Source organism: Rhinolophus ferrumequinum, chromosome 13 (assembly GCF_004115265.2).
Source record: "Rhinolophus ferrumequinum isolate MPI-CBG mRhiFer1 chromosome 13, mRhiFer1_v1.p, whole genome shotgun sequence".
Lineage (NCBI taxonomy): Eukaryota > Metazoa > Chordata > Mammalia > Chiroptera > Rhinolophidae > Rhinolophus > Rhinolophus ferrumequinum.
The window spans coordinates 53,406,875-53,419,435 of NC_046296.1; the positions used below are offsets into that span (position 1 = coordinate 53,406,875).

Consider the following 12,561-nt stretch of genomic DNA (forward strand, 5'->3'; position numbering starts at 1 on the left):
ATTGACTCAAATCCCAAGGAAGACACAGGAAAAAGGATGCTTGGGAAAAGTCTGTCTTCACTGTCTGAGGGTAGGGATGGGAGGTCTGCTCTCTAACAGATTAAAATTGAGACTGGAGCTAAAAAGAAGAGTAGCTGGTCGACCCTGTATTCCCAGGATGAGACAGAAATGGCAGCCTTCTAAAGTTGGGATGCTTATAAGAAGAGGGGTAAATCAAGGTCAATGTCAGGACAGGGCTACTTGCTCCTCTAGTCAACCTGTCCAGGGGACGCAGCAGCAGAAGTCACCTTCACTGGGTCAGCACCTAGGGGCAGAAGAAATTGGCATCTTATTAACCAGAATGAATGAGCACACAGAATGTAAGGCAAACCCCCTATTGGTAAAGATATAAACACCTGTAGTCCATACTATAAGGATATAAACTTTCCACTAATGACTGACTCATCTGCAGTTAGTGTATATTCTTTTCTTATCCTTTAATCATTGCTACATTTCAGTTTTCATACCTCACTCTTCTTCATCTTTTAATATTAATCTTCACTATAATTGTCTTCCTCTCTAAAATTTCCTTGGTTTCCTATGATGGAATTTGAAAAACATACATATACAAACATTGAGTAACAGTATTTTAGCCTCCTGGCGAGAAAACCGTTACTTTGCAGTTACACGTTAGCATCACTAGGTGGCACTGCTGTGAACTTCAGTCATTTTACCGTTTAGCTGCAGGGGGATAATCTCAGACACTTCGTTTTCCTTTTGAGTAATTGCAATAAACAACATCCTCCAGCTTGTATTCAACTACTGCCTTTTCTTGGCTTAACAGTCACGAGAGGCCATTACATTCAAACTGTCAGTTTGTGGCATAAGCCCCTCAAAAACTAAGAGTCTCCCTTTCTCTTTCTTCACTTTGCCCCAATACCAACTTGAGACTCTCATATTTAGGGGTTCACAGTTTCAGCCCCAACCATTTATTTCATTCCTAATCCAGCTGTTACCTCAGTCCCGGTCTATGGTTCTCACCTGATCTGGAAGGCTGATTTTGGACATTCTGCTGGAATTTTCTGCTCGCTACCTCCTCAGGTGGCTTAAGTGCTCCACAGCAAAAACAGCAGCAGCAGCAGCAACAGCAACAGCTGAGCAGAGCACAAAGGAGGATGAGTGTCTACAAGGTAGGAAAGAATGGTCTCAGTCCAGCAGCTCTTCCATATATCCATTCAAGCTCCCCTCCTCCTGCAGTCCTCCTGGCACCCAAATAACGAGACAAAAGCAGCATTTGTCCTAGGAGAGGAGGTAAGGAGTCCTAGGTGAGGAGGGTTACTTCCTTCCTTCCTTCCTTCTTTTTTTTTTTTTTTTTGAGTATGATATTATTTTAGCCAAAAATTGAGAAGGAACTAGCTTAGGATATGGTAAGGAATGAGTGTTTTTAAATAGAATAGTGTGTACAGAAACCATGAGAGGGTAAAGGCTTTATAATATCGGAGGCATTAAGAGAAGAGTCTTGCCAGGAGTGAAGTGAGTGAGAGAGAATGGTGTGTGGTTATTCCTCCTTCCTTATTCTTAAGGGACTAGGAAGAACTGCGTACCTTGAACCAACAACTATTCAGTGTAAAATAGTATCTGACACCTTCTTCGCCAAAGTGATCATATAAATACACTCCCAGTGAGCCATGCTGGTTGTAGATTTTCCTCTTCTTAGGGTCACTCAGTACGGAGTGGGCGGTGTTGATCTCTTTGAATATTTCTGCTGCTTGAGCGTCCCCTTGATTCTTGTCTGGATGATACTTCAAGGCCAGTTTCCTACCCAGGCAATACCCAAAAGGAGGGTAGGGAAAGAATAAGGAGTGGCTGGGGAGGGAGGGTTAGGATGAATGACAGGAATAGGTCTCAAGATCGGGAAGAAGAAATGCATAAGATGTGGTAGAAAGGATGGATGGAGGCAAGCAACCCAAGTCTAAATTCCTTCCCATGCCACACTGAAGTGAAGACTTAGGGATTCAAAAGTGGGCCAGAAAGCAATTACAGGGTTTAATAAGGGGCTGAGGTCTGAACCTGTAGGCCTTTTTGATGTCTTCAGGTGAGGCACCCTTCTGAAGCTCCAGCACTGCATAGAGAGTTGTCCCACTTTTGGACAGCTGATAGGTTGCTTCATTCACATGAGACATGATCTAGGTCAGAAGAGAAGAAGCATTCGTGAGAACTTACAGGTGAGGCCATAGAGAAGTGAACGTGCAGTGGCGGGAAACTCATTGCCTTCAGGGACTGGGCAGGTAAATGACTATAAAAGGACAGTATACAACAACAACGAGCGGGATCTGTGACTAGCAGAAGAGTGCAGGTGACCAGAAAAGACATTCAAATTCGAATTTTAAAGAGGAAACATCTTCTCACATTTTCTGGTGTCCTTCAGCTACACAGACCTCAGGATACCCCACATCCTAGAGAGAGCAAAGAGAGGTCTCAACATGGGAAGAGACTGATTTCGTCCAGAGCTACTAGCACCTGAAGTAAACAGCCCTGGGCTTTTCCAAACTCCTTGCTGGGTTTGAGAGACCAGTGCAGCCCCAATCCCTGAACAGGTTGGGGTCAGGAACTGGGGAGATCCACAATTCCCAAGGGAAAAAACGATTCAGAACAAATCCTAAACTGCCTAAGATAGGTCAGGTGTCCAGTAGCCAGGCCAAAGAACAGTGCTACAAGCGAGGCCGGAGACTTTATTCTTCCCCCAGCCTCCCCTCTCAACCTATCCCAGCCACTGCTCAGAAACGGGGCAGTGGGGTGAACAGAGGGGTGAAGAAGGAAGCGGAAAAATATAGCTGTGGGAACAAGAAGCAAGACCCAGAGAGTAGGGAGAGCTTGGGAGGCTGTGCCCCAGCAGAACCAAGGCAACAAGTTCACAGGGGAAGGATCTGTCTCCCCAGATCCCCTCTGGCTGTGAGGACTCCCCATCCCACCTGGCGCTGTACCTCGAAGTCGCAGATAGAGGCCTTACACAACCTCCACCAGGGTGTGAAACTTCACACCACCGCGGTCCAGTGGCCCACTGCGCTTGCGCACTGCGTCAACCTCCGGGTCATTTTTTGGCGCCGCCAGAAGGTCTGGGCGGTGAGGCTACGTGGGCCCTGGGACTTATTTCGCGCGCAGGAAGCCTGAGCGTAGGGATTCGCTAGGCACCAGTGGCCGAGGGCGGCCTGGTGTCTTTTGCAGCCTTTTCCGCCTTTTCTGTGAGTGCAGCCTCCAAGGAAATCCCTGCTACTCTGGTGTGAGGGGATCACCGCCCTGATCACCGTCCTGGCTCGTGACTCACTAAGGAAAGATAATGCGCTTGCAGAACGTGGCTGTTTCAGAGGTATGGTTGCTACATGCCTTTCTCAAGAGGTGTATTGCTTTCCCAGTCTTCTTTTTCAGAATTTAGGGGTCTCCACTAGGCCCTTTCTTTCCCTTCCATCTGGAAACTCCTATAGGTCTTTTGAGACCCATCTCAAATATCGGTATTCCTGGGAATCCTTCCTTTTTATTCCCCAAGTTGCTTCCACCTTGCTCTGTCAAAGCGTTTATCCTATTATATTGCAACTATTAGTTTGCACGTTCCTTTAAAACAACATCTTGAACATTTCCAAAAGTCACTACTGTTCTTCAGAAACTTCCTTTAAATACTATTACATCATGAGGATGTACCATAATGTCATTATGTAATCCAGATTGGATAGTGAAGTTGTTTCTAATCATTTATTACCTGTAAGTATTAAAATAAATCTCCTTCCCCCCGTCTTGGGTTAGATTCCTTAAAGTGGAATTATTGGTTCAAAGCGATTTTTTTTGAGGCTCTTGATCCACATTGCTAACTTTCTTCCCAGAATGGAACCAAAAGTACCAATTTCCATCCCTAACCAATTTCCACCCCACCTGCAGTACATGAGAGCACCTACCTCCACCTGACCCCACTTTCTGTGATCTCCTACAGGAGGTAGTATTTGCACCACTTATAAGGTTGGTGCAAAAGTAATTGCGGTTTTTGCAATTATTTTTAAACTTTTAAACAGCAATTACTTTTGCACCAACCTAATATAATTTATCACTTCGTGACGGTTTTCTTTAGAGTGGAGCACTTGGTGGCACCTATAACATGTAATTGAAAGAGCTTTATAAATTCAATAATGTTTCTGTTATATTCTAGTGGCTTTTATCACTCTCTCTCTTTTTTTTTTTTTACAGTTGTTCATGCATATTTACCTCCCCTTCAAGGTTTTAAGTGGTAAATCAGTACTCTGTCCCAAGAGATGTGAGCCATCTGAGCAAAGTAACTAAGGAGTCCATGTGCAACAGGACAGTGACCATGAATTAACATATTTCTGTAGGTCTGTGATCAATGTACAGGGTGGGGATGAAAATCTTTAGCATCACCAACCAAGTTCATAGGTTCTGGGTCAGATGAGTTTAGAGGTTAGTCACTTAAAGTAAAGGAGCTAAAGCTGATAGTTGTTTTGGTGGTTTGTACTATACCAGATTTCCCTAGCTACCAACTTTTCATCACCATCACAGGATGACAGAACTAGCAGAACAACTCAAGTTATTTTTTCACTAGCACTGCAACAAGAGAAGGCATTAGAAGTGCAGTGCACTTACAGCAACTTCCATACCTCAGTCTACAGGCCCAGCGTGACCGGCCCCGCCTCTCACTCCTACTCTAGCCAGTACGACTGTCTTGCTTGCTCTGGTCTCCGCCACACTTTTTCTGTCAGTTCTTTGAAGACACCGTGTTCCTCCCCATTTCAAGGGCCTTTGGCCACGCTGCTCCTCCCCAGGACTCCTCATCCTTTGTGGATCTTAGCTTTGTGTCTCCTCAGAGAAGCCTCTAAATGAAGTTCCACTCCTCTCTTCCCACCTCATGACACCTTCACCATGGTTTGTGAACATATATTTATTTGCGTGTTGATTTGTGTAAGATCTTCCTTTCCCAGCAGACAAGGAACTCCAAGAGGGCAGGGACCTTGTCTGTTTGTTCACCATTGTAGTATCGCCAGCACCTAGAACCATGCCTGGTTTGCAGTAAGTGAGTTAATGATTTGTTGAATGAGCTACAGCAGAGGGAGCCCTCTGCTGGTCCAATGTAGGCGCAGAAGTTGGGCTGCAGCAAGAATTCTCTGGGGCATTGGACAGGACTACAGGGCCCATCTTTCCTCATGTGGTCCTAGACAAGAAGAGACACATGGTGTAAGGAGAAAGAGGGAAATAGGGAGATGGTCATGGTGAGTCTGAGCTCCTTATTTCTTGTTTGTCTTCGTCTTCTTCCAGTTCTTCCTGGGATGTTGTAGGTGTTCAATAAAATGTTGGTTGGTTGAATAAACCAACAAACTTTGGTGTGGCTTTTCGGAGGCACTTTTACCTAATTATCTCCTTTGATCCTCACAACAACCCCAAGAGGTAGTATGATCACATCCCTGCTTTATAAAAGTGAGCCCTGAGAAAGAGGGCACATAAGGTGCTGAGAATTAGTAAACATCCTTCCCATCTTGCCAGAAGCTCCAGAATGTTATTACTTCTTATCATTGCCCTCTGACATTCTAATTAATTCTATTTATAGTTTGTGGCGCTTGAAATAGCCATTATCTTTGAGTTTCTGAGCCTCTGCTCTGACTGAAACGAGGCTGTAGCCAGGAGGCTGCAGAGATGTGACTAGAGCAGGCAAGCTGGCCTGGTAGCCTTTGACCAGAGGCTCTCCACTCTGCCTTCACCTAGAAACAGACCCCCTTTGACTCTGTTTCCTATGCACAGGGTCTCTTCTAACACCCAGCACAGAACTAGGAAGAACTCACAAGCCAGGAGCCAGAAGTCCTCCACCTGAGTTCTGGCTCCGGCTCTAACAAGCTGATCTAGGACAAGCCACTTAATCTGAGTCTCGTTTCCCTCTTCTGAAAAACCTGTGTCACGTCCCAGGGTTGATGTCAAGACTAAATTAGATTTGGTTGTAAAAAGAATAGAGAAAATAATAATTATGCTAAAGAATGGTTACAGACTAAACCCTTTTCTGGAAGCATTTGCGCTCCCACTGTACCTTGAGCCAGGGATCTTCTCGTTTACTACCTCACAGAGCCATTTGGTCTCTCCTGGAGAAAACAAAGAATCATCCCTTATTTACCCACAAACAACTAAAGTTTTAGTCATATAGCTGGAATGCACCCAGACAGCAGTCATTGGCATATTTATACCCAAAACATCATGCTCTCAAACATATGCAGTGGGAGAGAGATCATAATTTGTCATACCCAACCACCAGGCTCTAGAATTGTGCAGTTTTCAAGCTGGAAGGGACCTCGGAGACGACTTCACTCTCAATCCAGCGCCTTCATTTTATAATTGAGGAAAGTGCAGCCCAGGGAGAAGGATTGACCTGCTCAAAGTCAATCAGTGAGGTCCAAATCTAAGTCTTCTGACTCCAAGTTCAGTGTCGGTACCATGACTGTTCCTCATATACCCCAGGTCTCTTTAGAATCCAGGTGAGAGACCAAAGGTGTACTTGATATTCCCCTCCTTTCATGGGTGATGTCAGGTAATATCCCTCTTTCTCTCTCCCCAGTTGAAGGCATACATACTACATGGGACCAAAAACCACCGCTGGCCCAGTTTGTTTGCTTGTCTTCCCAAGGCAGACATGTTGGGGTGGTAGGGGAAGGGCTTCCAGCTAGAAAGGCAGCTCCACTCCCCTGTCCTCTTTGACCTGCAACCTCAGACTCTTCCGACCTAAGGATGGGCTGACAGGGCACACCTGTCTCACCTGTAAAATAGAGATAATAGTGTCTACCTCTTCGGGTCATTAGGATGATTAAATATTTAATTTGAACAGTGCTTCACACATTTATCATTTCTCGTCATTGTCATCGTCATCATCATCATCCTTTCTATCCTGTCTCCTCCCAATTTTGTAAAGAGGGGAGTTGCTTTTGATTTTATCTCTGGGAAGAAGGGAAAAAGCAGGATTTTTCCTCTAAGAAGATGCAAATTGTCCATCCACTTTCTGCATCCTTCTCTCAGCCTTTAGAACCTTATTTTCTTATTCCCCTATCCAGTACCCTCTTGCTACCCACTAGCAGTTCAAAATATCCCCAGTAGAGCTCCCCAAGCAGTCAGAACTCCAAAATTACCTCTCTCACTTCCTCTCCTTTCAACATTTCTAATAAAAACTATTAAAATGATATCATCCTTAAGGGTTAGTGGAAAGCAGTCTGATTAAAACGCTGTAATTCAGCTTATAGTGAGAAAGACTGTAATACCCCACCTGCTTAGTTCTTACTAACACAAAAGGAATAACTGGTAGAATTTCACGCCATGTGACTAAATACTGTGAAAAATGTCAGACTATGTTTTGGACCTTAAATAATGAGTCCACGGCCTAGGGATATTGAGGATTTGAGCATGATTATCTTGGAAATAGTCATAACATTAACATAAATAGAGGAACCAAGAGGAACAACCAGTTTGGGGCCAAGATCATGAGTTGAGATCTCCCTTCTGTTCAACTCCACCAATTTCAAGTCTTTTCATTTCTGCAACTCTGCAACATTCTGGTTCTTCTCCTCCTCGATCTCCGGTAAGTTTTCTGTCTCCCCTCTTGGTTCTTCTTCCTTTCACTTCCTGGCTATGGTTATTCTATATGGTTTGGTGCTTAAGCTCCTGTTGTGCTCTCTCCTGTCTTCTTCAGAGAACCAATCTATACCCATGGCTTCCGTTGTCACAACTATGCTTGAGAGTCAGGTTAGTGTCATCTGCATGCCAGTCTCCCATTGCCTCAAAACCTCTCTAAAATCTGAACTCATGACCTTGCCCCCAAACTTGTTCCTCTTGGTTTCTCTATATTAATATTATGACTATTTCCAAGGAACTGATGCTCAAAACCCAAACATTACTGGGCTGTGGACTCATTAATTCCCCCAAATTCAGTCCAAAAAGTCCTATTAATTTTTTTTTAATGCCTCTTACTTGTCCCCCTTTTCAGCTCCCACAACCTTGAAGCACCGCAGTTCAAGGATTTCCCCGTCACCCTGACTGTTGTCCTCGCCTTCTGACTGTTCTCCCTACTGCCAGTCTCATCCTGGATACTACTTCCAGATCAATGTTCGTAAAGCACTGCTTCCATCGTTACTACTCCTTTGGTCATAGGCTACGGGATGCAAAATAACCTTTAAAATCTGGTAATGGGGACCGGCCCGGTGGCTCAGGCAGTTAGAGCTCCATGCTCCTAACTCCGAAGGCTGCCGGTTCGATTCCCACATGGGCCAGTGGGCTCTTAACCACAAGGTTGCTGGTTCAACTCCTCAAGTCCGGCAAGGGATGGTGGGCTCTGCCCCCTGCAACTAAGATTGAACAGGGCACCTTGAGCTGAGCTGCCTCCCGGATGGCTCAGTTGGTTGGAGTGCGTCCTCTCAACCACAAGGTTGCTGGTTCGACTCCCGCAAGGGACGGTGGGCTGTGCCCGCTGCAACTAGAAAATGGCAACTGGACCTGGAGCTGAGCTGCGCCCTCCACAACTAAGATCGAAAGGCCAACAACTTGAAGCTGAACGGCACCCTCCACAACTAAGATTGAAAGGCCAACAACTTGACTTGGAAAAAAGGCCTGGAAGTGCTGTTCCCCAATAAAGTCCTGTTCCCCATCCCCAATAAAATCTTTAAAATAAATAAATAAATAAAATAAAATAAAATCTGGTAATGAACTCTAACTTACCCCTCCAAACTTACTGTCTATTGCCCTAAAGTGAATGAACATTCCATAACAATCAGACTGGTCTTTTTTCTCCCTAATTATTCCTGTTCTTTCTCCCCTCTATATCATTGCTCTCACACCATTTCTCCTCATGAATTGTCCTTTTCATGAATCAATTCAGTTACTCAACGAATATCTATTAAGAACTGCTGTACGCCTAGTACCTTGGATACAATGATAATTGGTCAAACTCTTTTCCGTTCTCATAGATTATAGCCTAGTGTGCAAGACAGACATTCATTAATATCGTCACCAAATATTTATTGGGTGCTGTCATTGGTGCCAGACACTGTTTTAGGTGCTGGGGATACAGCAGCACACAACACAAACAGGACTTTCTGCCATTGTGGTGCTTCTATTCTGGTGGGAGGGGATAAACAGTAAATAAAATAAGGAAAATGTATAGTGTGTCAGGTAGTAATAATGGCTATGAAGAAATATAAAGCAAGGGGCAGAGATAGAGAATTTTTGAGGGGAGGTTGCAATTGTTAAAAGGATAAGCAGAGAGGGCCTGCGAAGGTGATATTTGAGCCAGACCTGAAGCAGGTCCTCAGGTGAGTTGTGAAGACATCTGGCAGAGTGTGTCACAGGTAGAGAGATGAATTAATGCAAAGGTCCTCGTGTGTTGTCGGACCTGCAGAAAGGCCAGAGTAGCTGGAGAGTGAAGTCGGAGTCGTAAGAAATGCCATCAGAGGGGGCTAGATTGTGTAGGGCTTTGTAGGCCCGTGGAAGGCCTGTGGCTGACAGTGAGTGAGGTGGGGAGTGACAAAATCTGACCTATGTTGCCTAGACACGAGATTGAGAATAGGCTCTAGGGCAATAAGGATAGAAAAGGGAAGACAACCTAGGAGGCTACCTGCAATCATCAAGAAGACTGATGATGGTGGTTTGGACAGGGTGGGAGCAGGATTTGCTGACGGATTGGATGTGAGGTGAAAATAGAGGAGTGAAGAATGACTCTAACTAAAGAATCTAGCCTGAGCAAATGGAAGGATGGAGTTACCATGTTCCAACATGGGAGGACTGCTGAAGGAGAAGGTTTGGGATAAGGGTGATGATCAGGAGTTGTTTTAGACCAATGAACCTTGAGAGGTCGATTAGACATTAAAGAGGAGAGGTCAAGCTGACATTTGGGTACAGTGATACTTCGGTTTTCGAACGTCTCCGTTGATGAACATTTCGGTTTACGAACGCTGTAAATTTTATGGATCTATGGTATCATTAGGTAGTAAAATTCATGCTAAATTTGCAGTTTTAGGGGTTGATTTTAAAGGTCTGGAACAGATTAACCCATTTTGCATTACTTTCTATGGGGAAACCGGGCCTTGGTTTTCAAACGTTTCAGAACTCGAATGGTCTTCCGGAACGGATGATGTTAGAAAACTGAGGTACCACTGTATTTGAGTTTGGAGTTCAAGTGAGAGATTTGAGAATTATCATATAGATACCTTTTAAAAAAAAGGTTTCTTTTTAGTAGAAAATTTCAAACATATACAAAAATAGAATTGTACAATAATCCCCCACGTACCTATTGATTAGCTTCAAACTATTGCTCTCTGCTGTTTCTAGATAGTATTTAAAGCCCTGAGACTGGATGATATCTCCATGGAGTGAATGTAGAAAAGGTAAGAGAAGAGGGTGACCGAATCCTGGACTACCCCAGCATTGAAAGGTTAAGCAGATAAAGAGGAACCAGCAAAGGAGATTGAAAACAAGCAGTCAGTGAAATAGAAACAGCAGATTATGGTGTCCTGGAAGCCAAATGAAGAAACAATTACCAAATAATTTAATCACAGTATGATAAGTACTAAAGAAGAAAAAGACGTATGCAATGAGAATGTATAACATGAGAACTAACCTAGTTTGGGGGTCAGGAAAGGCATCCCTGAGGAGGTGACATTTAGGCTGCAGCCCTCCCTCATTCTATCTCCAGCTAAAATCCTATTTCCTCCATCCTGCTTCCACTCTGACAACTGGCCCCTCCTTTTGGGGATGGCTTTAGCAAGAACGATGTGTCAGCCACTAGGGGGTGCTTGGGACACAGTGATGAGGAAGACAATTCCTGCCTTCAGGGAGCTTGTACTCTAGTGAGGAGACAGATAAGCAAATGATTTCCTAACAATGTGGTGAGTGCTACCATCACAGTGGGTATTGAAAGCACCAGGTAGGGGCACATAGCCCAGCTGGGGGCATCAGGAAAGGCTTCCTGGAGGTAACACCTGAGCAGAGAATGGAGCACACACCCTTCAGCCTGGCTTGGACCTTTCAAGTGTTACTCTTTGCCCACATTCTTGGATTCCAAATCGCGCCTGAGATCTCTAGCCTAGCGTAAATCCTGACCTCAATGCTGGGCCTTGCTCTCCTTCTCTCCCAAGATGAACTGGTCCAGCCTGGGTTCCCTTGAAGTCCCTTTCTGACCTGCTCTGCCATCCTCTGCTTGGGAAGTTGGCACTGACCTGTCCTGGAACATTCAGGGCTTCCTGCCTCCATCAGGCCTTTGGGACTAAGGACTCACTTTCGGGAAGATTGATACCTGAGGAAGGACAAGACAGGCAGTAAGAGCATGTGGGTAAGTCAGTAGCAACAAAACAAAACCGCAGAATAGAAATCTGTTGAAATCCAGTTAAAGTGAGGAGGGTAGGGAACACGTCTATCTTACTCATCAGGAATCCCCAGCTTTGCTAGCAAGATGCACGGCAGGAGACAAGTGTTCAGAAATGTTAGAGGAATAGTTCTTACAAGACTACAGTTCCATACAGGGCACCAGCCCTAAGCTGTTCTTCCTTCTAACTGCTGCATCATTTTCCGAGCTCCTAGTCAGGTGCAGAATGCCTTCCTTAGACCCGGCATTCAAGAGGACCCTTTGCAAAGATTTTCACTCGGCCACTTAATGGCTCTTTGAGAAACAGGTGCAAGCAGTCTGTTTCGCTGCCAGACTTTTCTTGCATAAATTTCCAAGCAAAGGCAACTGTTGATGTTCTCCCCGCCAGTGTCCCCGGCTTCCGGGGGTAGCATGTTGCAAGGCCCGACACCCAGGGAGCCTCGGCGCAGGGCAGCCCTGTAATCCATCTGCTCTGATGCCCCTTTTCCCTTCCCGGCTTGCTGGTTCCCCACCCGCTGACAGGGCGGGCACGTGCCAGCATCTGCGCCCCCTCCGGGGTACCCGAAGCTAATGTTCGCTCGCTCGATCGCTGTGTACTACCCAGGAAGGGAAATCGCGAAGGAAGCCATTGTTGTTACTATCACATCCCTTCCTGTCATTGCCTTAAGAAGCCCCTTCCCCGTTTAGGGCCCCACGGTTTCTTCCTACTCTCAAGCTCGCCTGCCCCAACCGCTTCAGACCACATCTGAGCCCTAGAGTGAGCGGTGTCCCCTCGCGTCCCAGCTCTGAGGCTCTCAGAATACAGAAAGCCCCAGGAGGTGCAGAGCTTTGAAAACCGACGGCTCCAGGCGAGATGTGTCCCCAGCCCTGGCATAGGAGGGCGGGAACAGGAGTAACACGCTGGCTCTGACACGGACCTACAAGCTGACCTTGCCTGGTGGCTTCTCCTCTCACCTCCTTAGTTTGCCCCCTAAAACCCAAGGAGAGACCTGAGGCCCCACGCCTCTAAGAGAGGTTAGAGGAAAGCCACCCCTTCCTTGTCCCCTAGCCTCACCTAGACTTTGGTCTGGGCCTTGGGCGTGGAGTAGGGGGAGGGCGCCAGGGAAAGGCTGGTATGGGCCCCTAGCGCGGCGTGGGTGGAGGAGCGGCGCCAAAGGCGCACGCAGACCCCTCTGGTTCTTCTAGTTCTTCGGTGCCGCATG

At 45.8% G+C, this 12,561-nt stretch overlaps 1 protein-coding gene across 1 annotated transcript; it reads right to left on the reverse strand.

Annotated features, from left to right (window-relative positions):
- Window positions 1-530: 530 nt before the first annotated feature.
- Window positions 531-2,162, reverse strand: DNAJC5G (DnaJ heat shock protein family (Hsp40) member C5 gamma). The gene is made up of 4 exons (XM_033125581.1): window positions 2,050-2,162; window positions 1,584-1,845; window positions 1,021-1,162; window positions 531-577 (listed from the first exon to the last, which is right to left on the reverse strand). Exons 1-4 carry the CDS (start codon window positions 2,160-2,162, stop codon window positions 531-533), a joined length of 564 nt encoding a protein of 187 aa, XP_032981472.1.
- Between the last annotated feature and the right edge of the window lie 10,399 nt (window positions 2,163-12,561).

Bases quoted from the DNA above. Each gene is read 5' to 3' on its own strand.
- DNAJC5G (XM_033125581.1), bottom strand. From the start codon at position 2,162: ATGTCTCATGTGAATGAAGCAACCTATCAGCTGTCCAAAAGTGGGACA. The intron at 1,163-1,583 runs GTACGCAGTTCT...CCTACCTTGTAG, and splicing joins TGAATAGTTGTTGGTTCAAG to ACACTCATCCTCCTTTGTGC. The intron at 578-1,020 runs GTGAGAACCATA...ATTCCATCATAG, and splicing joins AAATCAGCCTTCCAGATCAG to GAAACCAAGGAAATTTTAGA.